This window comes from Caenorhabditis elegans, chromosome V (assembly GCF_000002985.6).
Source record: "Caenorhabditis elegans chromosome V".
NCBI lineage: Eukaryota > Metazoa > Nematoda > Chromadorea > Rhabditida > Rhabditidae > Caenorhabditis > Caenorhabditis elegans.
The window spans coordinates 16,219,407-16,244,570 of record NC_003283.11 but is presented as its reverse complement, the minus strand read 5'-3'; the positions used below and the strand labels follow the sequence as shown (position 1 = coordinate 16,244,570).

The following is a 25,164-nucleotide window of genomic DNA, read 5'->3' as shown; positions in this document are numbered from 1 at the left end:
GATCAGCTAGAAATCTGGCATCAAAGTAGAGACAGTTTTTTTGGCTCACGATTGTAAATTTTCTGAAGATCATTAAAAAGGAGTCGCCCAGAAACCGTCTGGAAAAACGTTTTCACGAAATGTCGGTCGATGTATCTTTTTCGATTTTTGAGGGGAAAAAACAAACAACCGACGCATTTTTGTTGGGGCAAAAATTTCTAGTTTTAAAGTTACACTCATTTGAATAATATCTAGCAGCATACGTAATTAGTTTGTCTAGAACAGAACAGAGGCTTGTGACAAGGAGTAATTAAGAAGGCAGGGACAAGTAGAGCATGGGAATAATTTTCATTCTGACAATTCAATTTTCCTGTGCTTCGTTCTACCATAATTTGAATCAGTTTTGAATAAAAATGTCGAAAACACAATTAGATGAATATTATAACACAACCTATTTAAAATGCAACTTATCTGATAATTTCGTGGCATCTTGGAAAGGAGTTGCATATCCGAACCATATATTTCAGTTTATTGAGCTACCGTTTCAAATTCTCGCTTTTTACGTCATTATAGCAAAAACTCCGAAATCTATGAAAAATATAAAGTTTCCATTATTAATTAATCACCTGTCATGTGCATTGGTTGATCTTTCGTTTTGCTCTCTATCAACCTTATATTTATTCGTTCCGATTCATGGTGCTTTTGGTGTCGGGCTGCTTAGTTGGTTGGGAATCGGATTCCAATACCAGATGTTCATGTTGGAAATTTTTGGAATTTGTATGTGATATTTCAGAAAAACTTGGAGAAATGCATCAATTAAGCAATTCACGAGAAAGAGAATCCAGCTGACTGTGCCTAACGCTTTAAAAAAAATTGTAAACAGAGAAAATTGCACGTACCAAAAAAATTCCTTTCCGTTGAATTAGCTTTGGAGTTTGATTCATAGGCAGAGCACCAACAAACGATTTTTAAATTATTATTTTTTTTCTGTGTTTCCACCAAAAACATTATTGAAATAGAAATATTTTCATATTCCAGGCGCAATATGTTCCTATACATATTTATTTGAAAGCCGAAGCAGTAGCCTACCTCAAAATCGATTTAGAATATCTCGGAGAAAAATCAAATTTTTATATTATTTTTTCGTATTCCTACCTTTTATCTTAATTGTTATTTTCCTATTGAACATCCCACAAGATCAGGACGCGGCAAAACTTGATGCATTAAAAAAGTATCCCTGCCCTACAGTTGAGTTTTTCAATTCTCCAGTAGTTATTGCAATATCCGATGAAGACGTTGTTAATATTAAAAATAGATTTATAATCCCTTTTATTGGAGCACATATTGTTTTTAATAACTCATTCCACATTTTTTGTTTGATTTATTATCTCTATATATCTCCACCAAAAACACTTTCTGTTGAAACAAAACAAAGTCAAAAACGGTTTTTGATTGGAATGATGGTTCAATGTTCAATTCCGTCTCTTCTTGGCTTCATTCCGATTGTAATAGTTTTTATCGCATATCGTACGGGTAATCATTCTCAGGAGCTAGTCAACTTTATGGTCGATTGCGTTGGGCTTCACGGTCTCGGAGAGAGCTTGACTATTCTGTTAGTGCACAAGTCTTATCGGAAAGCTGTTTTTCAAATTGTTTGTGTCTGGAAGCCAAAAAGTAATGGTTCATTTGCCAAAAAAGTACAAAAGTATTTTTTCCAGAAACTACAACTTCCTTTCAAATTTCTCAGTGGAATTCTCATTTGGTGCTGAAATAATTAATTTTATTCAAATGTATTTTTTTTTTGGTAAATAAAACTGCACTTTGAAAAACAAATGGTAGAGCAGCCGACAACTTGTGGGTCCATTTTTAACAATTTATTTTCAAACGTACATTTATATGTATATGAAATAGCTATTTCTACGATAAACCCACAATTCCGTTTGTACGTATAGTTTTAATTTGCGATGAAAACAGAACACACAACAAATTCCTAGATCTGCCAATTTTCTTGTGCAAATTATTTTCCCAGGCATCACAGACAAGCCTAAAGTAATAATTAAGAATGCAGGAACAAACACAGCTTGGGAGTAACTTCGTTTTCATACTTACTACTTTCCCTTGTTTTTCTTATTTTCTAAACATATAAATGGAGGAATATTATAGAACGGTCTACTCAAAATGCAACTTATCCGAAAGTTTCATGGCATCTTGGAAAGGAGTTGCATATCCGAATTATGTATTTCAAATTATTGAATTACCATTCCAAATTCTCGCTTTCTATGTAATTATTACAAGGACCCCTCAATGTATGAAAAGTATGAAGGTACCATTAATCGTCAATCATATGTTTTGTGTTTTGCTTGCTACTTCATTTTGCTCTTTAACTCCTTTGTATCTAATTCCTTCAATGTACGGTGCTTCTACCATTGGACTTCTTAGCTGGCTGGAAATGCCTTTTATAAATCAGATGGTGCTTACGGGAATTTTCAGAGTTGGTGGGTTTTTCATAGTTTATGTAAATACAAAGTTAGCATACAGTTTGCTTCTATTTTGAACTTATTTAAAGGCTAAGTATAAGCCTAAGCCTAAGACTAAACATCCGCCACTCCCTACAAAACAATCCGAAGTCAAATAATTCCTTTAATTATTTTAAGGTGCTTCATGTTCCTACACGTATTTATTCGAGACTCGAAGTAGTAGTATTTTCCAAAATCCATTCAGAATTTGTCGAAGAAGAACCAAATTGTTATACTATCTTTTTGTATTTCTACCGTACCTGTGTATTGTATTCTTCTTTTTTGGCATTCCAGAAGATCAGGAAACCGCTAAACTTGATGCATTACCGAAGTATCCCTGTCCTACAATTGAGTTCTCTTTTGATTTTCCAGTATTGATTGTTATTTCTGATGAGGATGTCATTAACATTACCACATTTTTTGCTTAATTTATTATCTCTACATATCTCCACCGAAAACGTTATCTGCAGAAACGAGACGGAGTCAAAAGCGGTTTTTAATTGGCATAACGTTTCAATGTGCCATTCCATCTCTTTTTGGAGTTAATCCAGTTCTAACAGTTTTTATCGCATGTCGAACAGGCTATCATTCTCAGGAGCTAGTAAACTTTATGGCCGATTGTGGTGGGCTTCACGGGCTTGGAAAAAGTTTATCCATTTTACTAGTGCACAAGCCGTATCGGAAATTTTTCTTGCGGGTAGTTTGCAACGGGAAGCCTAAGAGTGATTTTTTTGGATATTAAAAAAAAGGTTAATTTATTCCAGAATCCACAACATCGATTCAAATTTCTCCTGGACAGTGGTCGGGAATGCACACTGAAAACGCTGATAGAAGAATAGATAGAATAAGTGAATTTTAAATCTAAGTTATCTTAAAATATACCATATTTTTTTATAATCAGAGTATTCAAATCATTCCTCGACTCCGAGATGCAGAGCCACAGTCCAATTATTATTTATTAGCTTTTAATTTTTTTTTCATGATCAAAGTCAATAAACAAAATGTTGAGGTTCTCCCATTAAACATCTAATTGGATTTGTTTTAAAATTTAGATTATGTCCAACACGCGAAATATTTTCAAATAAAGTATCGGTTCATGTATGGGATATTACTTATGCCTATCAAATTCTGCCCGTTAAAAAAGTACAAAAACTTATGGGAATACCTAATACTTGGGAAGGCAAGACCTTGCCAAAGAAGTAGAAAATTGTATTGAAGATTGCATTTTGAATAGTTCGTTGCATGATATTGCTGCAGCGACATTATCAACTAGTTTGCCAGTTTTAGGTGTAGTAGCTTATCTTGAGTCAGGTGAAGCTAAAGGACACTAGCAATTCGTAGCTCATGGAATCCGTTTTTATTAGAAATTTTCCTATAATATATTTATGTGCAATTCAGTAATTTAAATAAAAACTACAAATTGGAAAATATCTTCTACAATTTTTTCCTAAAAGTAATAAAAAATATGTTAAAATATGTTAAAATATAAAAATGTTAAAATATAAAAATATAAAAATGAGTTCAGGTTAGACCTCTACCGCGAGAAGAGATCGATACAATATTGTTGACGTCCATTACAACAAAAGACCGATATCCTGAATTTAAATTTTGTAATTTAATATATTGTACTACTTACTTTTGCAGCAAGCATTATTCAACATTTGTTTGACTACTGTTCGATATGGGCGATGAACTGTTACATTCGCAATACTTCCAGAGAGCCCATGACAAGCTATGCCAATCATTGAAATATTCATAGTCTTCTGAGAATCTGGATTTAAACTGGTGGCAAGCATCAGGACAAATGGTATGCCAAGGAATAGTAAAGGAACAGATGTTTGACATGAAACACCAATCAGGAAGGTTTTCTGAAGTTGGCGAGTTTCCCTTGAAACTTTATTTGATGGAGCAATGTACAAATAATAAATGCTATACATTTGAACCAAATTGTGCCACAATGAGCGGGAACAGAACAAAGAGAAATAAATGTAAATAATTGTCATCCGGTAGCAGTATTAAAACATCGAACAAGAAGAATTCTCTTGTAGGACATGGAAAAACTTTCAATGCTTCAAGTCTAGCAGTTTCTTGGTTGGCCGGAAATTTGAAAAAGGGATAAGACAGGCGCCGATAAATAGAAAAGTAGACAAATGATAGCAAAAACGTGTAGTTTTTCGAGTCATCCGGAACCTATTCTCTGCCAGAAAGCTACTTCTACATTCAAACAAATATATATAGGAACTCAGCATACCTGAAAAATCATTTAAAAAAATCTTGTTTCGTATGTAGATTGTCATTTTAATAAATTCTAAACAGGTAAAATCATTAAAATTCACTAAGAACTTTTTTCCAGCTCTAGTCAGCATTCATCAAATTCTCTTAACTTACACATTCCTAATATTATCCCCATGCTCACTTGTATTGTGAATGGTATTCCAAAAAAGCCAAGTATTCCGACACCGAATATACCGAGGATTGGGAAAATTATGTACGGTGTCGAGAGAGTGCATATTGCAATATCAAATGCAGCACAGGCAAAGTGATTAACAAACAAGGGCCACTTCATACTTTGCATAGTTTTTGGAGTTTTCTGGAGAATTATATAGGATGTGAAAATTTGAAATGGGAAAGAAATAAGTTGAATGGAATGACTGGGATATGCAAGTCCTTGCCAAGAAGCAAGAAAACTATATTCAATATTACAACTTGAGTAGTTAGTCGCATAATATTCCTGCAGCGACATTGACAGCTAGTGTCCCAAAAAGACATATTAGCTCAACTTGAAGCAGGTGAAGCTAAAGGACACGAAGAAAACGTAGTCGAGCTCATAGAAGCCAACTTCACTGCATTTTAACTGGATATTCAATGAATTCAATAAATTAACTTCAATGGTCTGACCTTCCAGAATATTTTGGAATCTTCAGAAATGTTTCAGATTAACATGTTCAAATCAAGCTTTCACGGGACAGGCGTTTTTGTGTCATTTTTTCGATGGTTACATACATATATCATCGAAATGCGTGTGCGTTCAGAAACAACATAATGAACTGTTTGGAAAAGAAGTGAAACTGACTTTAAATAGAAATTTCGAAGTGATTTCTAAAAAGTAGCATGTTGTTGATCTATGGATATTTGTTAAAATAAACTTCCATTTTGTTCACATTTTCTGATGTTTGGTGACAAGGCCGCTATAGTATCTTTAAATATTCTTTGCCTCAAACAAAAAATACCAAGAAAAAACACAGATCACCTTCATCAAAATTTTTATTCAAATCAATTCATCATACTCTTCACACACGATCAAAAAATCTTTTTCGAGAAACTTTTTCTTTTGGAGTCAGATGATGGAGGTCTAGGCACAATCTAGTTGGCAACCAAAGGAATGACGGTGAGCTCGCGTGGTGGATCACTCTCAAAGACTCCCCTGGCACAATTCTGCTCAGCAGAAGCATTGGATGTGAGAACAATCAAGTGATCAGTCTTCTCGACTCCATTATGACGGAGCACATCGATCGAAAGCTTGTCACCGGGCTCAACAAATCCGAAGACTGGGTTGACGCGGTAGAGAAGGTTGTCGGAAGTTTTGACCTGGAAAGTTATATTTTTATGAGCTTTTTTTAAAGCCGAACCCTAAGCTTAAGCCCAAGCCTAAGTCTCTCTGCTTACCTTAAATGCCTTTCTCGACTTGGTGTTGTTGGCAATGCTGACTGTCTGAACTCCTCCGGTCGTTGCGAATGGAAGCTTGTTGGGCGATGCACGAAGAGTCGACGTCTTCACTGAAGCAGAACCCTGTCCCTCCGGGAATGTGTACTTCGACTGGTTGGGAACCAACTTCAGAGCTTTCGACTTTTCGGATTTCTCACCGGAGTCCGATTTGATGGACACGTCGGAAACATCTGCCTGGTTAACCGTTGGGCAGAGGTTCTGGAATTGAATAAAAATTTTTTTTTAATCGAAAACCTTGGAAAAAAGTCACCTTAGCCTTGTTCAAGTCGCACTTCTTGGAGGACTTGTCGCATTTCTTAGATTTCGAAGATCTTTTGGATCTCTGTGACTTTGACTTGTCCGTGCTATCACGTCTGAGCTTCTTCGATTCAGACTTGGGACCTCCTGCGGCTCCGGGGATTGGAAGAACTCCGGCCTTTGATTTGGAAGGCTTCTTAGATTTTGATGATTTTCCACGGCTTGATTTTCCAGACTTTCCAGACTTTCCAGTTTTTCCAGATTTTCCAGATTTTCCAGATCTCTTGTTGGTTTTTGAGGATCTATGGGACTTCGAAGAAACACGCGAAGACTTGGATCCGGAACCCTTCTTAGTCTTTTTACGGTCCTGAAAATCAAGATGAAGCTTGAGCTAAAGCAACTTGAAACACTTACCGCTTGACGATCCTTGCTGGAGCACATGGCAAGCACGGTGCTAGTAGCCGAGGCGGTGGCAATCACAGAAACCAGTGAGATCATCGTTTAGATCTTTCGATTCCAGCTGGTACTTCTTTATCCGTCGAAAAACTCCAATTTATGGAGACAAGTATTGAATACTGATTTTGAAAACTGTGATTGGGGGGGAGGGGGCGCTGATAAGATCAGTTCAACCTTTGAAGTTTTGTCACGTTTTGAAATTTAAATCGATTTTGTTTTTAAGTTTTCTTCACAAATGTTTTCTTAAGTTCACGTGTATGAAAATTTTTAAATTTTTAAAAATTTTGGCGGGAATTAAAATTAAAATTTTGTTTTTGAATACAAAAATTTAATTTAATTTTTTTTCAAGTTTTGCTGTGAAATTTGCATTTTGATATTTCAGAAATGTTTTTTGCAGCGAAATTTTAGGCTTTCAAAAAATTTTATAATCCAAAATTAAAATTTTCAAAATTCAACGTCACATTTTACGAGAAAAGTCTCGAAATTCAAGATTAAAATTTCTTTAAATTAGGGTTTAAATATTTCATAAAATCGGAAATCAAAGTTTAATGACATCAAAAAATATTTGCGGGAAATGTTGAATTTTAATTTTCATAAAACATTTGTGTGTAGCTTAATTTGTTTTTCTAATCTTTTCAAAAAATCGTGTTCGTTTTAAAAATTTTACTAAGAGGTACGCTTTTACAGGACGTGTGGTTCGAGAAGTGCAATTAATTCAGTGATATTTAAAAAAAAATTATTTGAACGTCACATTATAAATAAATAATATTAACTTTTCGTGTACATAGGCCATTTAGACCAAACGATAATTCGTTTTTGTGTTTAGACTTTCCTTATTTACGTTGCATTAATTTTTCCCATGCTATTTTTTCCTCGGAATGGAACAACAACTCTAATAAGACTATTGCACTTTTGTTATGCTCAGGAAACCAATATATCACTCAGCTTCCAAAAGTTATTCTTGTTTTCACATATGATTTTGGAAACAGTAGAAGAATATTATCAATTGCAATATCCAAAGTGCAACACTACAAAAAGTTTTCTGGCTTCTTGGAAAAGAGTTGCGTATCCTCCTCAAATATTTCAAATTGTTGCGTTTCCCCTTCAAATTATTTCTTTTTACGCAATTTTGTATGAAACCCCAAAAAGTATGAATAGCACCAAACATTTGTTGATAAACCATATTGCAAGTGCTCTATTTGATTTTATATTCTGTACGCTTTCAACTACTTATGTGATTCTTCCAATGCTCGGATTTTTTGGAGTTGGTGTTTTCAGTTGGATGGGGATTCCATATTCGGTTCAATTGGCTTTTATTGTTATTACAGCGTTGTGTAAATAAAATAGCAAAACTCAAAAAAAATCGAATTCTCACGTTCGTCTTAAAAAAAAGCTATTTGGCAGCGCCCGACAGCTTCCGGGTCATATTGCTTTCTGCAAGAAGGCGCTGTTGATTCTTGAGCCAGCTAGATGTCGGGCGCTAGAAATTCTACATGTGTTAAACAGAAAAGCTTGATGTATGTACATTTATTTTTAAAATCGTAAAATATTCATCACAGTATTTTCTTGAAAAAATGTTTTTTTTGGTTACCAAAACCAAGTAAAGATTTTGGTTCGCCAGTTAACTGGTTGTAATAGCTTTCTAATTATTTTGTGGAATTCGATTTAATTTTTCCATATTTTCTTAGTTTACTAGTATCGAATGTTAATTTCAGGCGTTGCAAGTTCGTATGTGTATCTTCTGGAAGGCCGGAGCCACAGCCTTCTCCAAAATAAATTCAGAATTCAAAGCACTAAAAGGAGAATAATTTATCACTTTTTAATTTTTCTCTCCAATGGTATTTCGCTAACATTATTTCTAATCAATGTTCCAAGTAACCAGAAAACAGCCAAACGTGAAGCTCTGACTATGTATCCTTGCCCCACGGAAGAGTTTTTCATATTCCCGATCTACATTTTGATATCCAATACAAATAATCTACACTTGGTTATTTACGTCTATATACCTTTTTTTGCTCTCAACACACTGGCTCATTTTTTATTTCATATCTGGTGCACTGTGTACTACCTTTATATAGCACCTCCGAAATCCGTTTCCATGGCTACTCAACTTTATCAAAGAAATTTCCTTGTTGGCACTTTGCTCCAAATTTTTACACTGTTCTCATTCATGACGCTTCCTGTGATTCTTGTCGCAGTTTCTTTATATTTGAACCGATATTCTCAAGAATTGATGAACGTTGCAGTGGATTGTATTGCATTGCACGGAATTGTAGAATGTATTGTGATACTATCGGTTCACAAACATTATCGAAATGCCATGAAATTAATGATCAATCGGTGGTATAACCAACGTAAGAACTTTTTTCAAAATGAAATTTCGAAGCAGTTTAAATTATCATCAACTGCAACTTTTTTCAGCGTGTAACACTAAAGTCCAATCAATCCCAGTGCAGGTTACTTCCGGGTATACATCACGCTGTTGAATGCGACGGCGCAATCCGCAAAGCGTCGGCTGCAGTAAATAGAGAGTGAGGAAGTTGTACATGCGTACTGTACACTTTTCTTTGTAGAAGATTTAATTTTTTAGTAATTGTGAAGGAATGAATATGTACGTTATATAACGCATGTGTAGTCTGAAATTGATATTTGAACAACGGAACTTTTAAACCCGTCTGTTCCGTTTGCAGCCGACATCGAACAAGTTTTGCGAGAGACCAGGTATACTCTACTAACTTAGACAATTACAACAAAAAAATACGAAAGTTTGAATAATTTATTGGCATGCTTAACGTTTAACGTGATACACCCCTCTTTCCACATACGTACATTCTTGTAAATGGGTATGCTTGTGCGCCACACTGGTACTTGTCTAAATCTCCATTGGTGAAATAGTTTTTCCATACAGCGTAATCATTTGGCCCCACCACCCAGTTTGGTTGCATAATAAATTGTTGAATACAGATCGTGGGCCCTCTAATTTGTTCTATGAAACTTAATTCTGAAACGTTTTACTTACGGCCAATTCAGGTTATCAGGTTCGTCACGTCCCCATTTGAATCCTCCATTGCCAGTTGTGTCCCCATCGGTCCAGGTGTAAGTTGCATATGGTTCACAGCTTGCAACTTTACAATTCGGGGTGTTAGTTGCTCCGAGCCAAAGCCCGGCAATTTGGCCGCCAGCTGCGGTGAGCTTCTTCAATGCTTCAGAGGCAACTGTCATACGCTCATTGTCATTTTGGAATCCGGTTAGAGTAGCTCCCGACGCAGAACAAGCAGCTTGAGCCTGTGGCTGAGAGAAATACCCATTTGTTACTCCACTATGAACAACCTGAAAACATGTATGTCATCTTTAGTAAATGAAGCCAAAAACTAACATTAATACACCAAACACCATTAGGTCTTTCAAAACGAAGCCATCCTTCATCGCACTCAGGTCTTGGTGGGGGTCTTGGTGGTCTATGTGGTCTATGTGGTGGTCTATGGGGCCTGTGTGGCGGTCTATGATGGCCATGCTCTTCGGACGATGAGCTAGACGAAGACGAAGAGTGGGAGTAATAGCCTCCCCCACCTCCACCACCTCGCCCTCCACCGTCAATAAAAATTGCAAGCGTAGAAGTTGCAAAAAGGAGGAATAGAATAGCAACCCTCATTTTTCTGACTTTCCGGCGCAGAAACTCTTGCTTTTTGTAGGAAACAGGCGGTTGGTAATAAAAAATATAATAAAACGGCATCACCAAACCGGGATTGTAAAAAAACAGAAAATTGTGGTTAACATATTTGAGTTTAGTTTGCATCTTACAATTAAAATGTTTTTCAAAATAATTTTGCAGTGAACTTGAAGAAGAAAATTAATTACAGTTTAAAACCATTAGGTCTCTTGAACTCAAGCCATCTACTTTCACTAGAGCGGGGGTCTTAGAGCCTTTTTCTATGTCGATGTTCTTCTGAGCTGTCTCCAGATTTCACAGGATTTTTGTGCCGAAGGAGAAAGGTAAAACAGTTAATACTTTAAAACAAAATGTTAACTCTTGGAGTGTTGTATTCACATTTGAACTATATTGAATGTATTTCTCACGGTATATAGGATGTTGGTGACTCGAAATGAAGAAAGCGCGGGCAGATATGTAAGTCTCAGAACATTGACATGGGTTAGAATAAGTTACAAATCCTGATAGTTTAATCCCGTAGGTCAATGCCAGTACACTTAACATACATTATTCATCTCTTACTTTAGTGTAATCTGTGACTAAAATTTGGTTTCTCTTCTTTTCTCTCTCTCTCTTTCTCACTCATTCAAAAGTTCCGCGAACACAGGGACTGAGGAAGTGATTGATACCACTCTATTTGATAACAATTTGACACAACTAATTCAACCTATTTTCAACTTTTCTCTTCGACCATGACACACCATATTTGTTACTTGGTAATTTTGAACTTATTCTTCCTTATTATTCCAATATGGTTCCTATCAATCGGCTTTAAAAACCAAGGAAAATGTGAGAACCCGCTTCTTCCATTATGGCTTATTTTTGTTGGTATTTTAATTATTATTGATAGAATTATTTATTGGAAAATTCTATTCAATAAAGTGAAGAAACTCATGGAGGATGTTCCGCAAGATGGAAGAAAGAAAAACTGGTTCGAAAATTTTTGGTGGATATCAATAAAATATGCGTTGGAAGGAGTCATGTTAATAGCGTAATTGATTTCAAATTTACAAATGTCTAAAAACTAGAAAAGTTTCAGGGTTGCCCTTGGAGCTATTTGGAGCTATGAACAACTCGGCCGACCGATTTATTTATGCAAATCTTCTGTTCTTTTCTCGGTTTCCGGATTTTGTATTATTGCTTCCATAACTTATATAGTCTCCTTGATAGGGACTATTTATATATTTTGCATGAATTGTAAAGCAAAGTTTGATAGAAAAGTTACAATGTGGTTGTATAGTTATATTCTATAATTTAACATATTGTATAATTTGAAAATGCATCTGTTTTGCCGACATGACATTGTTTTTACAAGCAATTAAAAATAACACTTAATTTTTAACAAAAACAAAAGGAATAGTTTTTTTTGTTCAATCACAGCTCTCGTTTTCTGCTAAAAATCCATAAAAAAATTTCTGAAGATCGTACAGACAGTATCACCCATTAGTACAGTCTTCATATGTAAACCAATAAAATATAATAAAATCATGATTTCATTTAATAGAGGTATGAATCATGCAATGATTTCTTAATATTCACATAATACCTCCACATTTTGAACTGTCTCTGCAGTTTTTTGCGATAAGGGGAAAAGTTGCAATCGCGATAAGAGTCATCGATAAAGGTTGGTAAAGGTATAAATTCTTTATTGATTCAACTAACTTCACAAATAAAATATGCCCTCTTACAAACTGACTTACTTTGATGCTTGTGGGTTTGGAGAGTCAGCACGAATGTTATTCCATCTTGGTGGGGTACCATATGAGGATGTTCGACTGCCGACGATCAATGCTGTTCCGGGATTTCAAAGTGACGAATTTTCAGCGTTGAAAGACAGTGAGTCAAACTAATAGCCCACTGAGCATAGTCCACCTTTAAAGAAACATGAGCCCTTCCACTTTTCGGCGGAAAATTCATATTCAATCAGAAAAAAGTTTTGCTAGGAAAGGTTTGGAAAGTTGTGGAAAAACCGATAAATTTTTGTGATTTTCTCGATTTTTCTGAACATTTCGGGAAACTTCTTGAAAACTTAAAATAATTTTAGAATCATCTGGATATTTATGGAGTTTTCAAGAAACTCCTAGAAATTTTTGAAATTTCATGAGACTTCTTGACACTTTCTGAAAACTTCTGGATAGTCATGCAATTTTTGATTTCAAGGAGATGTCATGGTAATTCTGGAATAAAAACATTTGGAAATTTGAGGAAATTTTTGGAACCTTCAGACAATTTTTGATGACTTCAAGAAGCTTCCAGGAAACTCAAGAAACTTTTTGAAATTTAAAAATAACTTTTGACAATTTGACAATTTTAGCTGAAAGAATTTTGCTAACCAGACAATCAAAAAATTACATTGTTTTCAGAGACCCCATTTGGCCGATTCACAGTTCTTTCCATCGACGGTTTTGATCTTGCTCAATCTTCTGCAATTCATCGTTATCTGGCTAGAAAGTTTGGCTACGCTGGAAAAACACCGGAAGACGAGGCTTTTGCTGATTCTATCGTTGATCAGTTTAATGAGTACTACGCGTCACTCCATCCCTACCGTGATGCCGTGAAAACTGGAAAAACAATGGAAGAAGTGAAGCAAATTCATGACAAAGTTTACATTCCAGCAAAAAACTTAATGTTCAAAATATTGACTCGAATTCTTAAAGAGAACAAATCGGGTTTCCTTGTTGGAGATGGATTGACTTGGGCAGATCTGGTGGTGGCTGATCATTTGTATACTCTGACGAATCTCAAGGAACTTGATCCAGAAGATCCAATTCATTTAACTTTGAGAAAATTCCAGGAGAAAATATTTAATCTTACCGAGTTGAAAGATTACATCGAGACAAGACCAGTGACGCTTGTGTGAATTGTTTTTTTTGTGAAAGAAAAAATAATGATGCAATAAAATAGTTTTAAAAATTTATTTGCGTTCTGTATATTTATTTGCGTTTCACTTTACAAAACCTGATGTAGTGATGATTTTGTCCAGCGGTCAAGCTTAGTCAAGCCAGAGACACACCAAATATAAATTGACCCAACAATTGAGAATAGGTAAACAATGCAAGTAACAATGCTAAAAACAAAAACAGAAATTGGAACAATTATGCTGCATTGATAGTCGGAATGTATGAGTCTGTCGTAACTTTCGAGGGTGCCGCAGATTATTCTGAAAAAAAAAACAAAAGAATTTGGCTCGCCTATTTGCCTGCCTATCGCCTGCTCTTAGCAAATTGAAACTGCGCTTTGAAAATTGTACGGCGTCGAACCCGAATATTGTCGGGCGCTGCGAAATGTAAATGTACGAAACCATAAAATATCACATGTTTTTAGGCGCTAAGTAGGCGAGTAGGCAGGCACACAAGTTTGTTCCTGAATGCTTCAAAAACTTACCCAACAAACATCAAAATTCTCAAGTTATTCTTCCCGAGAATCAACCACTTCGAAGTATTTTCCATTCGACTCTTCTCCCAGGACTTTATCTGCTTCAAGTCGTCAGTTTTCGGAATGGGATTTTCATTTTCAAATTGAGTTTCGCTTATCAAAATCCTCCAAGATACCACTCTCTCGATAATTATCAAAATAGCAATTCCGATCAGCCACAGAGGGAGTATTGGTGAAGAACAAGAGAATATGTTAAATGTTCCAATAATTATAAAAAATAATGGGATAATAGCGGAGATTATAATTGATGCAGTGAGAAAACAAACTGCACTTTTTTTGGAAACATGTTCATTTGGCTCAATCATATTCTGAAATTAACAAAAATTGAGAGACATAGGTACGTAAACAGGTGATAGCAACGAAAAAAAAAACAAGTTTAAATCAATTTTGTGTTATTTGCCTTATTATCGTTTTCTTGTGATCTTATCACATCATCATTTCTGTTTTGTTTTGATTTTCTTTTCTTTTAACTACTCGCTACTCTACATTTCATTTGAAACTGAATCATAGACCGTAACACTAAAATTTTTTACGAAAATGTCTAGATGAAAGTGTTGATTTAATTAACTATGCCTTTTTTTAATAATTTTATGAACTTTAATCCAAACTTGTAGTTATAATAAAAATATGGTTTTATCAACAAAGAAAAAATGAACTTATTAGAAGAGCAAATTTCCAAACAAAATTATTCCTACGTGATCCCCCCCCTCATTGAAATACAAAGACTACGAAAGATTATTTTTAAAAGCGTGAACTGTTCCCATAATCCAATACACTTTTTTACCCTTCACCATCCCTTCTCCCCCCACATCAGTTTTACAATTATTTCACAATTTTCTACAAATCAATCGATAATTGTTATTATAAGAGGTATTGCGCAATTTCCCGTTTTTCATCAAACTTCTCGGAAATTTCAGTGTAAACTGGTAAACAGTGAAGCACAATGAACAACAGAGGAAACAATGAGTGAGTTTTGTTTTCATCCATAGATCCCGCGCAAGACTATAAGTTTTCAGTTTTGTCGAAGAGAAATGTGCACCGGTGCGTCGTGGAGCTGGACCCCCGAAGAACGTGGCCGCTCCGCTTCCAATTGAATTGAAGCCAAAGTTTCCGAAAACTGAGGAATCCGCCGTTCCAGCTGAACTTGCACATACACCACAGACACCTGTGGAGCAGGTTCCGGCCGCACAGTCTGCAATAGTTGAAGCACCGGTAGTTTCCAAGACTTTGGAGACGGAGATTAATGAAGCTCCGGTTAGTAATTTTATAAACTTACTTTCAAGCAGTCGCGATAGTAGGCGCCGAAACGCCTGCTGCCTCGCCTGTATAGTGCAGCGCGGAACCCGAATCTGCCGTTTCGGAAGAATCACCTATAACACTATATGGTGCTAACAACAAGCTTTTGAAGTCCCGTCAGACTGCTCAATTGAGGATAAAGTCAGCTTGAAGCGGTCTGATTTAGCAGGTTTCACAGGCCTACCTGCTATGAAAACTCTAGTAAACAGACCCGAGCAAAAACTCTGTTCACGATGATACTGAAACAATTAATTTCCAGGGTGAAGCAGTTGTCGTGGAGGCTGGTCAGCAACAAGAGGGTGGAGGAAGTCAGCTACAAGAGGTTCCATCGAATGATGCAGATAAGGCTGATCAGGTTAGTTTCAGAAACCTTTGACTTGCCGAAATACCTATAATCTATTTATTTACATTTGCAGCAACAAAAGAAAAAGAAAAAGGCAAAGAAACCGGCAAAAAAGGACACTGGAACCGCTGTGGCTGTTTTCATCAGTGATGACGAGGATAAGAAGGATGACCCAAACAATGCGGTCGGGCAATTCGTGGAAGATGATGACGATGACAAGGTTAATGACGTGATGAACAATATTTATTAATATAGCTTTTTTTAAAGAAAAAGAACAAGAAGAAGGAAAAGAAGGAAAGGATCAAAACACTGGAAAAGGACGATAACAAGGCAAAAGATGCAAAAGGACCGTCAAAAGTCAAAAAGGAAAAACTACAGAAAACTGACAGGGGAAGTGCTGTAAGTACATAAAGCTGAAATTTTTAGAGTTTTCATCAAATTTCCAGCGCCAGAAAACCAAAACTGGACAGAGCAACAGGCAGAAACGGCAACAAGGAAGTGTGGTGAGTCTTCGAATTGAATTTTCATCAGATAGCTCTTTGTTTCCAGAGAAGAAGTGCAGCCGCCAAACCTGAAAACGCTACTCCAGTGGCTACAACCCCTCAAGTTCCTACTGGAAAGAACTACGTGCCTCTTCAAAACATTGCTACAACTCTACCACAGCCTCCTCCAGCTAAGGATAAGAACAAGGCACCTAGCAAAGATGCAACGGGTATGATCTTTAGTATTTTGTACTTGCATGCTGTTGGTAGCTACTGCCGGCAGGCGCTCTCTGCACGCCTGCCTGCCTTCTTGTCACGGCATGCCTATCTGCCTACCTAAGTGTCTAGTATTAGGACATAAAAATAAATTTTCAGAAGGACTCCTGAAATCATGGATCTCGAAAGCGAAACAGAAATATGTGGGAAAGAATCCGAACATCGAATCAAGTACCCTTAACGGAGATGATTCTATTATTGCGTAAGACAGAATTGGGATTTCAATGAAAAAAAAAACAAGATTTTCAGACCGGAGCAAGCCAACATCAAGCCTGAAATAACAGCTGTTTACGGCCTCCCATGTGACTATGCGCCAAAAACAATGCCCACCAACAAAGATGATAAAAGTCATCCGGAGAAACTGTTTCCGGGAGGCCGCCCGTTTTGGATGAGTAATAATGGAAAGCCACCACCGGCCAAAGTTATCACCGTAAAGGACGCGGTTGATCTATGTACCAGTGGAAAACTTAAGTTTTTGGAAAGACAGACTGATGCGCCGTTAGTTTTTGTACATTTTTAAATGAAACTCAGGTGTATTTACTTTCCAGAGAAGATTTGAATCCGTATTCTGAAGATTTGCAGGCAATTTGTGCCAAAGATAAAGAGTTCTTTTCGGATTATAAAAGAGTAAGTTTTTTTTAAAGTTTCCAAAAAACTACCAAATGCTTTTTGAAGATCTGGACCAACACGTTATACAACTTAAACCCACTCCCAACTGATGCTAAGGACCGACCAGACCCGAAATCTACCAAACCTGTGTCTTTCAAGCTTCCGACAACGACTACTGTTTACAAAAGGTTTGCATTCTTTTAGCCATTAATAAACTTACAAAAATTATTTTCAGGAGAGTTCAATCAGAGGCTCAAAAAGTCACAACTGTGACTTTCCAACCCACACCGAAAGGTCAGAAAATGAAAAAGAAGAAGTCGTCGCCAAGTAATAGCTCTGCTACCGTTGAATGATGTAGAATGAAGGTTTTGAAGTTTTGGAAAATCAGATTTTGAATAATTATGCAAGACATTACATGGCGCCTTTTAGGAATTAAGCATTAAAAAAAGACTTAACGAAACTTGGCTTTTTGTCAGCTGTGTTGACAATCTATATTTTGTGAAACTTCAACTACAAAGTGAATAAAGACTTTCACGAAAGACAGGTGCGGTTTCAGGTTCTGACACCTAATGGTTCTTGCGAGGCAGGTGGAGGTCGCAGCAAGGCAGGCACGGCAGTCGTTTTGGCGCCTGCATGGAAACACTACTACAAAGTTTTTAACACTTTTCATGAAGAAAAAAGTGAATCTGGCAATTGACATGACTTCCGATCAAGCAATTGCAATTGATGAGTCATTTCAAACATGAGGAATAGTAAATTGATAAGAATAGGATTTAAACTACCTAAATTGGTAACCTTGTATTATATTGCATTGACTTTTAGAAAATGAGTTCTTGGTGCCATCGTAGTAAGTTTATTTCTCAATTTTGATTACCTATTTTAAAATTCTATAATTTTCAGTTAATCGCTTTATATCATCGATTATTTTGCTTATTGCCTCTCTACTTTTAATAATTCTCGGTTTCATTAATATTTTGGACAAGGACGAATTTGATAAGACTTTTGTGCCATACTGGATGATTATTCTAGCCTGCCTTACAATATCCGATCAGGTTATTTTTTGGAAACTGGAAATGGATAAAGATCAGAGATCACTGGTGCTGCTAGCTTTTGGAGCTGTAATGAGAGTTGGATTAGTTTCTTTGTAAGTTTTAAGCTTCCGCAAATTTTTTAAATATTATTTTTAACTTTTTCAGCACAATTTGTTTAGTGACGGCCAAGTTGATTGTATTGAATGCAAAAGGTGATCTTCCAAATGTTCCGGAAATATTTAAATTCGGTTTTGCATTAAGCCTAGTAATCATAAGTGTGTACATTTGTATTTTTACAAAATGTTTGGTTAAAGTCTGCCTGGCACGAATTAAAATGTATTTGGAGTTGGATGTAATTCAAGAGGTGCCAGAAGACTTCCCAGATGCTCAAGTTTGAATTTTTTGTTTTGTAATTGTTTTTTTTTAAATTTCATTTTTTGTTTTATAAATTCATGTACGCCTGGCAACCAGTCTCTGTCTGCGCCTCCACCTTCTCCCCACACCTCTGTCATTTCATAGTGACACACGCGCGCCCCTGATTTGTCGGTACACAGCTCCCGACTAGCCCTGCCGCCTCATCCATTCAGTATCGCTTCTTCGGCTTATTAGCTAAGATCAAAGTGTAGTATCTGTTCTTATCGTATTAACCTACGGTATACACTCGAATGAGTGTAATAAAGGTTATATGATTTTTGGATCCTAGGAAAGACTCGGGGCTTGCTCCGACTTTCCGCGGGTCGTACTGGCGTTGCACTGCTGCCGGGCTCGGCCCAGTCCCCGAGGGGACAAATAAGCTTATGAATTTAGACTTATAGCTTCGTACCTCGCCGGGATGTTGTGTTTTATCAGAATTTTAAACAGTTGTCAAGCCAAATTTAGAAAAAACCGTTGCTCTCAAGAACAGTTCTATGTATCTAGATGACTATGAGTAATTCGAAACAAAAACAATTTTTATAATAATAAAAGACATTCGATAAGGTTTCAACTAATTGTCTACGCCAAAGGCTTATTTTCGCTCTTTGCAAGAGCCTTCTCCCTGAACTCAGCGTTTCCTTTCTTAATGGATCTGTCGATTACAAAATCTGGAAGCAATTTCAAAATTTCACATTGAATTTGATGAGCGATATATCCAGTTGTTTCAGATGCATGTCCAATTGTGTTTAGAGCTGATCTGGCAAATGTATCACTGTCTGGGCAGAAGAATGAGGTATTCGGATTTCCAGCCATTTTTGTTGCAACCATTGCTGGGGTGATAGCTTGGAAAATAATTCCGTGATGGCTGTATTCCTTTCGAAGACATCCTGTGAGCCACTCAACGTATTTCTTAAAATATACTGTATTTTGAAAAAAGTTGCAAACTATTGATACCTTAGTTGCAGAATAGATCGACCATTCAGCCAGTTTAACTACTCCTGCAAATGATCCAATATTGACAATAATTCCGGCTTTTCGAGACACCATTTGTGGGAGAATTCCAGCAGAAAGCTGTAATTGAATAAGTAGCATACGTACATTAAAAACATTTCTCTAACCAAGGTTGCTGGCAATGTATTGATAATTATAACATTTGCAATTGAATCAATTCCTCCGTTTATTTTATGCAACATCTCTGGATAGTCAAAAAACATTCCAACATTGTTGATCAAAATTCCGACTGACACTTCATTCAATTTGCTCAAAAGCTTTTCATAATCAGTGACAGAAGGATTTGTAAAGTCATAAGTTGCAAATCGAACTTCAATATCTGGTTGTTTCTCCAAAATGTCTTTCTTCGTTTGTTCAAGTTTTGATTGGGTACGAGAAACAATGTAGACGTTGAATCCACGTCTAGCCAATTCAAACGAATAAGATTTTCCAATTCCATCAGTAGCTCCAGTGACCACTGCAAACAACATTCATGAAATCACTTGAACTTTCAAATTACAAATCTCTTGTTTCAGAAGACAAAATTGAATAATTTTCACAAAATTAAACCGGCAAAAAATGCTCACCAGCCCATGAAGCTCCAGCTTTCTTTTTCAAATCAATTGGTTGACAGAAGGCATATGGAACCAGTATGTTTAAAATAATTCTGATGAAATGATAAAAAATATACAAAACAACGGCTGCACCAACTCCCGTTGCAAACCACTGGATATCCATTTTATCTGAAAATTTCTAATTATATAGCAAATTTAACATTAAAAAACATATAAAAAATGACTAAATTTAATGTTTATTGAACGTGCATACTTTATTGCATTCAAAATTTGATGCAATGTAAAAATTTTTGAAATTATTTCTATGATTGCTTTTATTTGAAATTTTCAAGAACCAATCATACAACGTTTGGACAGAAGACACGAAAAATCACAGTTTTGAACTTTGAAGGGGGAAAATGCGAAGATCAGAAATTTGATAAACATTTTAGCACAAACCACAGAACACAGATATTATTTTCTTCATTCTCATACGTACCAAAATTTGTTACTACAAACTACAAAGGAGACAGACATGCTATTTTCTTTTATATATAACTATTGATTTTATCTTATTTTGTTTTATGGAGCGGTTTTAGAGCGGTTTTTGTTGTGTTAAAAACTATATCTCCAATAGAAACAATTAATTTCCAAAAAAAATTCAAATAATTTCAAATAACTGTCTGCAAATATATTTTGTTACTTTGTCCTCATATAATTCGTAAAAGTGCACAAAGATTTTCAAATGTTTTCTGTTAAAAACTTTTTATCAAATAATAAAATACAACCGATTCAGTTTGACATATCATTTTTTTTTTGCCAAACAAAAACTTATAAGATATCCGAATCTAGAAAGAAAAGAAACAGAACTCGCGAAATAAGATCGGCTCGTTTGGACTTGTCATTCCATTCGGTTTTTGTCTCGAGCCAGTTCCGGAAGCTATTCATTTGTCGGCGATTTAGTGGAAGTGGCCTTACTTCTTCCTCTCGATTGAAATGCGATTTTTTGATTTGATTTTTAGCTTGCAAACTTTGTTCTAAGTGAATTGACGCTACTCCAATTCCAATTGTAAAACCCTACGAAAGTTTTTAAACAAGTTTTTTATTGAATGCTCTTCACTCTCAACACCTTCACAGTCTTATCGTATACAAATTGTCGGTATGGAATAGTTGTAACGATGAGCACAATCCCATTGACCGAAGAATGCAGAGCACCAATCCCCACAGCAATATGAACAAAAAGCTGACCATTTTCCAAATTTCCAATCATTATTATTATCATTGCAACTGGAGGTGCCAAGCAAATCGACGAAGTGCAAAATTGAGCCAAAAGACTTTTCACAGCATTTTGATAACGATTGAAACTCTTTGCAGAAATCTTTATTTTAAGGCCTTTGAGCATTTTGAGCATATCTAAAGTAGAGAAAATAAATATAAAGCCTGAAAATAAAGTTCCCATAGAACAAGATATGACTGCAAGCGTAGACCAAGCATTTATATCGTATATTGAAAAATTGTGAAGATTTAGAAAATGTTCATAGTACTCGGGAAAGTTCTGAATAGATTAGAAATCTTAACAACTGTGTACTTAATTTTGAACAAACCTTTTTAACATAGTCCATTTGAGATTTTCTATCAACATCTGTTTGAGAAGAAAATCCATAATTACTCAATGGTATAGAAAGACTGAATATTGACCCAATTATGTAAAATCAGTTTGGAATTATTGAGTGATTTGTTACACAGGCAATGCTTCTATGCTTCCAAGCAAAACAAAAAGTAAGAGCCGTGATTTGTGATATTATTAAACTTGTCCAAATTGCCTAAAATAATCAAAAATTAATAGTTAAAAAAAAAGCCAACTCGCCAAAAGATAATGTGCATAAATATCAAATAACTTCACTAAAACCCCATTACATGCCACAGCTTTTATGGGGAAAAATGAGAACGGTTGCATTAAAATCGTTAGATGAACATCAGTGAATGTACAGAAAAGCTCGAAAATTAAATTTATTTTGTTTTTTATTTGATGAAAACTCTACCTGAAAAATCAGCAACAAATGTCGGAATCTATCAAATTTTTCACTTTTGAAATAAACGAAGTATAGGGTTAAAAAGTTTATAAAAAGTGACAAACTACCAATAGAATAGTAATAGTTAGTCAGCCATAAAGGTATCGAAAAATGTATTATCATTGTTTCAGTGAAAAGTATGAAAAATTGTTATGAAAGAGAAAGGGAAAATTTAATGAAAAAACCGACAGGTAATGATGAAAACATACTAATTTGTTTTGAAAAACAAGTCTCAAGACTCACCGTGATTAGTCAAAGATTATAGGGGTTAGAAAAAAACGTGTAGTTAAAAAATCTGAAATTCATGCTATAATTTTAGTTTAAAAAGATTTGAATTTTGCTCTAATATTTTTGAAAAGTTGAATTTAAATTTTGAGCCAAGATTTTGCAAAGTTTTCAATTCATATAACACGCCAAAATGTTCGGAATACTTTTGCTAACATGGGCCTCGAAGCAAAAAAAAATTATTGAAATAGGAAATATAAAATCTATTTTTTCTGTGTGGTGTGACGTCACAGAGCCCGGACTAATTTTTTAAACAGTTTCATTCAGATTAAATCAAAAGCATTCTCGATCATTTTTGCCATAAAACAAAAACTTATTCGATTTACAAATCTAAAATAATACGTTCTGCTGGCCAAAACGAGACCAGTACAAAATGTTAAAAACAAAAAATAGAACAGGAAACAGGGCTCGAGAAATAAGATCGACTCGTTTTGATATGTCATTCCATTCGGTTTTTGTCTCGAGCAAATTCAAGAAGCTATTCATTTGCCGGCGATTCAGTGGAACTGTCCTTACTTTTTCCTCTTGATTGAAAACCTTTGTGGGAACATCATTGTGCAAATTTTGAAGAAGTGGAATTTCAGCTTTCTCTCTTTCAGTTCGAGCTTCTGAAAACGATACGTTTGAAACAAAAAATTGCTTCCTGCCAATTTTTGGTATCATTTCTGTCACCGACAAGTGCCGGGTTCATCCCGAGTAAGACCACCGTAAGGTAAACATAGTGCGAACCCGGTAGATGTCGGACCACAAAAGTTTTCGTCTGTACCAACTTACTTCTCTCAACACCCTGCTTGTTAGCTATATGATTTACCAATGCAAACTCCAACAACGCGCAGAAAATGAATGTCATACATGCACCAATCCAGACATCAATCGCCTTGATATAGGAAACTGGAGGTAGTTGTGAATTGATACCGGCTGATTGAGCTGTCATTGTAAGCAGCGTGGTGACTCCGAGGGTGACACGAGCCGGGATTGCAGTTCGATCAAACCAAAATGAAACCCAGGATACGATGACTAGCATGCATGACGGGATGTAGAGTTGGAGAAGGTAAAAACTGAAAAATGCTGAATTTAAAGATTTTTTTCAAATTAAATGTATAATTTTGCGCCAAACTTGGCTCCCAAGTTTATAAAACAGAAAAAAATTTAAATTTCCCACCAAGATTCTTTGTGCCAACGCCATTTTTCTGTCATATTATTAATGAAATTCAATTTTCAATAAATTATAAAAATCGAAATTTCCGCCAAAAATTTCCAGAATTTTAAATGTTAAATTCCAGTTAAAACTTGTTCAAAAGGCGCCAAGTTAGAAAGTTTTGAAAATTTAAAAATTTGAAGTTCTTATAACATACCTGAACTCTCTCTTTAACTGAATAGTAGTTCGCAAACAGGAATAAATGCCAGTGTTTGTTACACTGGTGCAATATGTCGTTGAAGTATTAGTCAACTGGAATGAAGGCAACGAGCTTGATAATCCAACCTTTAACTGAAGTGGTGAATGCTCTTTCCACAAATATTCGATATCTTTTGTAGTGTAGGCATACGATGCAAGATCAATGGAACACTGTTGAACATCCATTGGATAGTACTGTAGATACATTGGGCAAGAGAGGACTAGTGAAATACGAACAGAGTACAATACTGTACCATCATTGTGTATTCGAATCAATACATTCGGCTTATCAATCGTATGCTTGTAAGCTTGTTTCTCATTCGGGAAAAACGTGTCGGGCATCCAAATTTGATGTCCAACAGTGAGAATCACAAAATCTGGCTGACCATCTCCTTTTACTCCGTAGCTGAGTCTCTTGTCAATCCAACTCTCTCGCAATGTCAATTGAGCACTATACTCCATATTCACAACATCTATCTTTGAAATAGTTCGAAGGAGCATGTTAACTGAAACCACAACTGGTCCTCCATTATCTGTTGGAGGTCGCACTCGGAAATCGTATCCAGATGTGAAAAGATGAGCTAGAATTTTTGAGTCCGATGTTTGAGGTTGTTCAATTGGAATGTGAATCTATAATTCCAATATGTATTCAAATGTCGATAACGTAAAAAATTAGAAATTGCTTTTGGACATTTAACTATTACATATTAAAAACGTTGTTTTCAGTGTTTATCGAAAAAAAAACCAACCGGGGATGTTAATCTGGCTAGCGATTCCAGTGTAGTCGTTCCATTATCATTATCATCTTCGAAAATATCTTGTGATTTCGTTCTGAAAATTTTAAAGATCTTTTTTGGTTACTTCTTTGAACGATAATATTGAACTCCATCAGAAAGTTCCCAAGAATATCTATTTATATGTTAATGAAAATTTTTGCTTATTAACAAAATTGACAAATGTGTAATATTTAGAAACGTCCAGTACCTAGCTTGTTGGGCTTGTATTCCCAAAATTAAAGATGCAATGATCAGCTTTCCGACAATCCAGGTAGCCATTGCCGAAGCAAAAATATATAATTGCCAATTTATGCAGTATTGAGGGGTTATTACACAAACGCCTTGGACAAACAATAAATACAACTGAACATGAAGTTCACATTTGATTTCGGTTTAGATGATAAGATAGAGGATTACCTTGGTCTTGCCTAGTCACAAGATTCATATTGGTTTTTCTGATTTTCCTTTTGTGATAAGGTCGATGTTAACAAAATGTTACCCAAAAGGGGCAAAATAAATTGTGATTGATTGTGACAGACACCCAAATCAGTATTTGTAACAGAGCAAATAAATCTTAATTTG

At 35.6% G+C, this 25,164-nt stretch overlaps 11 protein-coding genes, 1 non-coding gene and 5 pseudogenes across 17 annotated transcripts; 8 read left to right on the top strand and 9 right to left on the bottom strand.

Annotated features, from left to right (window-relative positions):
• Window positions 1-392: 392 nt before the first annotated feature.
• On the top strand, window positions 393-1,753 carry srh-104 (Serpentine Receptor, class H; the record flags this gene model as incomplete). Its single annotated transcript, NM_182412.2, has 3 exons — window positions 393-756; window positions 1,018-1,653; window positions 1,698-1,753. 3 exons carry the CDS (start codon window positions 393-395, stop codon window positions 1,751-1,753), a joined length of 1,056 nt encoding a protein of 351 aa, NP_872212.2.
• A 372-nt stretch (window positions 1,754-2,125) lies between these two features.
• srh-103 lies at window positions 2,126-3,354 on the top strand (annotated as a pseudogene). Its single transcript has one exon. A coding segment is annotated over exon 1 (1,229 nt).
• A 312-nt stretch (window positions 3,355-3,666) lies between these two features.
• On the bottom strand, window positions 3,667-3,755 carry F21H7.15 (annotated as a pseudogene). The gene has a single exon. A coding segment is annotated over exon 1 (89 nt).
• Window positions 3,756-4,123: 368 nt separating this feature from the next.
• Window positions 4,124-5,238, bottom strand: F21H7.6 (annotated as a pseudogene). The gene has a single exon. A coding segment is annotated over exon 1 (1,115 nt).
• Window positions 5,239-5,741: 503 nt separating this feature from the next.
• On the bottom strand, window positions 5,742-7,048 carry F21H7.5 (Major sperm protein). Its single transcript, NM_074697.9, has 4 exons — window positions 6,873-7,048; window positions 6,472-6,825; window positions 6,162-6,419; window positions 5,742-6,083 (listed from the first exon to the last, which is right to left on the bottom strand). Exons 1-4 carry the CDS (start codon window positions 6,954-6,956, stop codon window positions 5,859-5,861), a joined length of 921 nt encoding a protein of 306 aa, NP_507098.1. The 5' UTR covers window positions 6,957-7,048; the 3' UTR covers window positions 5,742-5,858.
• Window positions 7,049-8,823: 1,775 nt separating this feature from the next.
• Window positions 8,824-9,400, top strand: srh-98 (Serpentine Receptor, class H; the record flags this gene model as incomplete). The annotated part of the gene is made up of 2 exons (NM_001028660.4): window positions 8,824-9,268; window positions 9,336-9,400. 2 exons carry the CDS (start codon window positions 8,824-8,826, stop codon window positions 9,398-9,400), a joined length of 510 nt encoding a protein of 169 aa, NP_001023831.2.
• On the top strand, window positions 9,336-11,920 carry F21H7.3 (Serpentine Receptor, class E (Epsilon)). Its single transcript, NM_074695.8, has 4 exons — window positions 9,336-9,445; window positions 9,505-9,635; window positions 11,231-11,614; window positions 11,663-11,920. Exons 3-4 carry the CDS (start codon window positions 11,316-11,318, stop codon window positions 11,874-11,876), a joined length of 513 nt encoding a protein of 170 aa, NP_507096.1. The 5' UTR covers window positions 9,336-9,445; window positions 9,505-9,635; window positions 11,231-11,315; the 3' UTR covers window positions 11,877-11,920.
• clec-233 (C-type lectin domain-containing protein) lies at window positions 9,673-10,647 on the bottom strand (the record flags this gene model as incomplete). The annotated part of the gene is made up of 3 exons (NM_074696.5): window positions 9,673-9,890; window positions 9,934-10,244; window positions 10,291-10,647. The coding sequence occupies 3 exons, from the start codon at window positions 10,645-10,647 to the stop codon at window positions 9,710-9,712; spliced, it is 849 nt and encodes a 282-aa protein (NP_507097.1). The 3' UTR covers window positions 9,673-9,709.
• A 368-nt stretch (window positions 11,921-12,288) lies between the features above and the next one.
• Window positions 12,289-13,539, top strand: gst-22 (glutathione transferase). Its single transcript, NM_074694.7, has 2 exons — window positions 12,289-12,459; window positions 12,987-13,539. The coding sequence occupies exons 1-2, from the start codon at window positions 12,300-12,302 to the stop codon at window positions 13,481-13,483; spliced, it is 657 nt and encodes a 218-aa protein (NP_507095.1). The 5' UTR covers window positions 12,289-12,299; the 3' UTR covers window positions 13,484-13,539.
• Window positions 13,528-14,406, bottom strand: F21H7.12 (uncharacterized protein). Its single transcript, NM_182386.7, has 2 exons — window positions 14,008-14,406; window positions 13,528-13,783 (listed from the first exon to the last, which is right to left on the bottom strand). The coding sequence occupies exons 1-2, from the start codon at window positions 14,361-14,363 to the stop codon at window positions 13,573-13,575; spliced, it is 567 nt and encodes a 188-aa protein (NP_872186.1). The 5' UTR covers window positions 14,364-14,406; the 3' UTR covers window positions 13,528-13,572.
• A 168-nt stretch (window positions 14,407-14,574) lies between these two features.
• F21H7.2 (Calpain catalytic domain-containing protein) lies at window positions 14,575-17,444 on the top strand. The gene is made up of 13 exons (NM_001444130.1): window positions 14,575-14,928; window positions 14,976-15,024; window positions 15,075-15,312; window positions 15,614-15,709; window positions 15,771-15,917; window positions 15,965-16,096; window positions 16,144-16,200; window positions 16,247-16,409; window positions 16,555-16,657; window positions 16,705-16,953; window positions 17,004-17,082; window positions 17,131-17,252; window positions 17,300-17,444. Exons 2-13 carry the CDS (start codon window positions 15,002-15,004, stop codon window positions 17,415-17,417), a joined length of 1,527 nt encoding a protein of 508 aa, NP_001431076.1. The 5' UTR covers window positions 14,575-14,928; window positions 14,976-15,001; the 3' UTR covers window positions 17,418-17,444.
• A 445-nt stretch (window positions 17,445-17,889) lies between these two features.
• On the top strand, window positions 17,890-18,492 carry F11A5.13 (uncharacterized protein; the record flags this gene model as incomplete). Its single annotated transcript, NM_001392679.1, has 3 exons — window positions 17,890-17,911; window positions 17,965-18,208; window positions 18,261-18,492. The coding sequence occupies 3 exons, from the start codon at window positions 17,890-17,892 to the stop codon at window positions 18,490-18,492; spliced, it is 498 nt and encodes a 165-aa protein (NP_001379236.1).
• Window positions 18,493-18,683: 191 nt separating this feature from the next.
• On the top strand, window positions 18,684-18,870 carry F11A5.14. Its single transcript, NR_000646.1, has one exon. It is a non-coding gene; the product is annotated as a small nuclear RNA F11A5.14 (small nuclear RNA).
• Window positions 18,871-18,915: 45 nt separating this feature from the next.
• On the bottom strand, window positions 18,916-20,244 carry stdh-2 (Putative steroid dehydrogenase 2). Its single transcript, NM_074691.2, has 4 exons — window positions 20,087-20,244; window positions 19,628-19,977; window positions 19,464-19,580; window positions 18,916-19,418 (listed from the first exon to the last, which is right to left on the bottom strand). Exons 1-4 carry the CDS (start codon window positions 20,235-20,237, stop codon window positions 19,089-19,091), a joined length of 948 nt encoding a protein of 315 aa, NP_507092.1. The 5' UTR covers window positions 20,238-20,244; the 3' UTR covers window positions 18,916-19,088.
• Window positions 20,245-20,900: 656 nt separating this feature from the next.
• F11A5.19 lies at window positions 20,901-21,106 on the bottom strand (annotated as a pseudogene). The gene has a single exon. A coding segment is annotated over exon 1 (206 nt).
• Window positions 21,107-21,155: 49 nt separating this feature from the next.
• On the bottom strand, window positions 21,156-22,248 carry sri-35 (annotated as a pseudogene). The gene is made up of 4 exons: window positions 22,096-22,248; window positions 21,921-22,049; window positions 21,658-21,876; window positions 21,156-21,608 (listed from the first exon to the last, which is right to left on the bottom strand). Coding segments are annotated over exons 1-4 (954 nt in total).
• Window positions 22,249-22,653: 405 nt separating this feature from the next.
• On the bottom strand, window positions 22,654-24,937 carry glc-1 (Glutamate-gated chloride channel alpha). The gene is made up of 5 exons (NM_074689.7): window positions 24,791-24,937; window positions 24,556-24,637; window positions 23,766-24,436; window positions 23,185-23,468; window positions 22,654-23,018 (listed from the first exon to the last, which is right to left on the bottom strand). Exons 1-5 carry the CDS (start codon window positions 24,859-24,861, stop codon window positions 22,741-22,743), a joined length of 1,386 nt encoding a protein of 461 aa, NP_507090.1. The 5' UTR covers window positions 24,862-24,937; the 3' UTR covers window positions 22,654-22,740.
• Window positions 24,938-25,164: the final 227 nt, after the last annotated feature.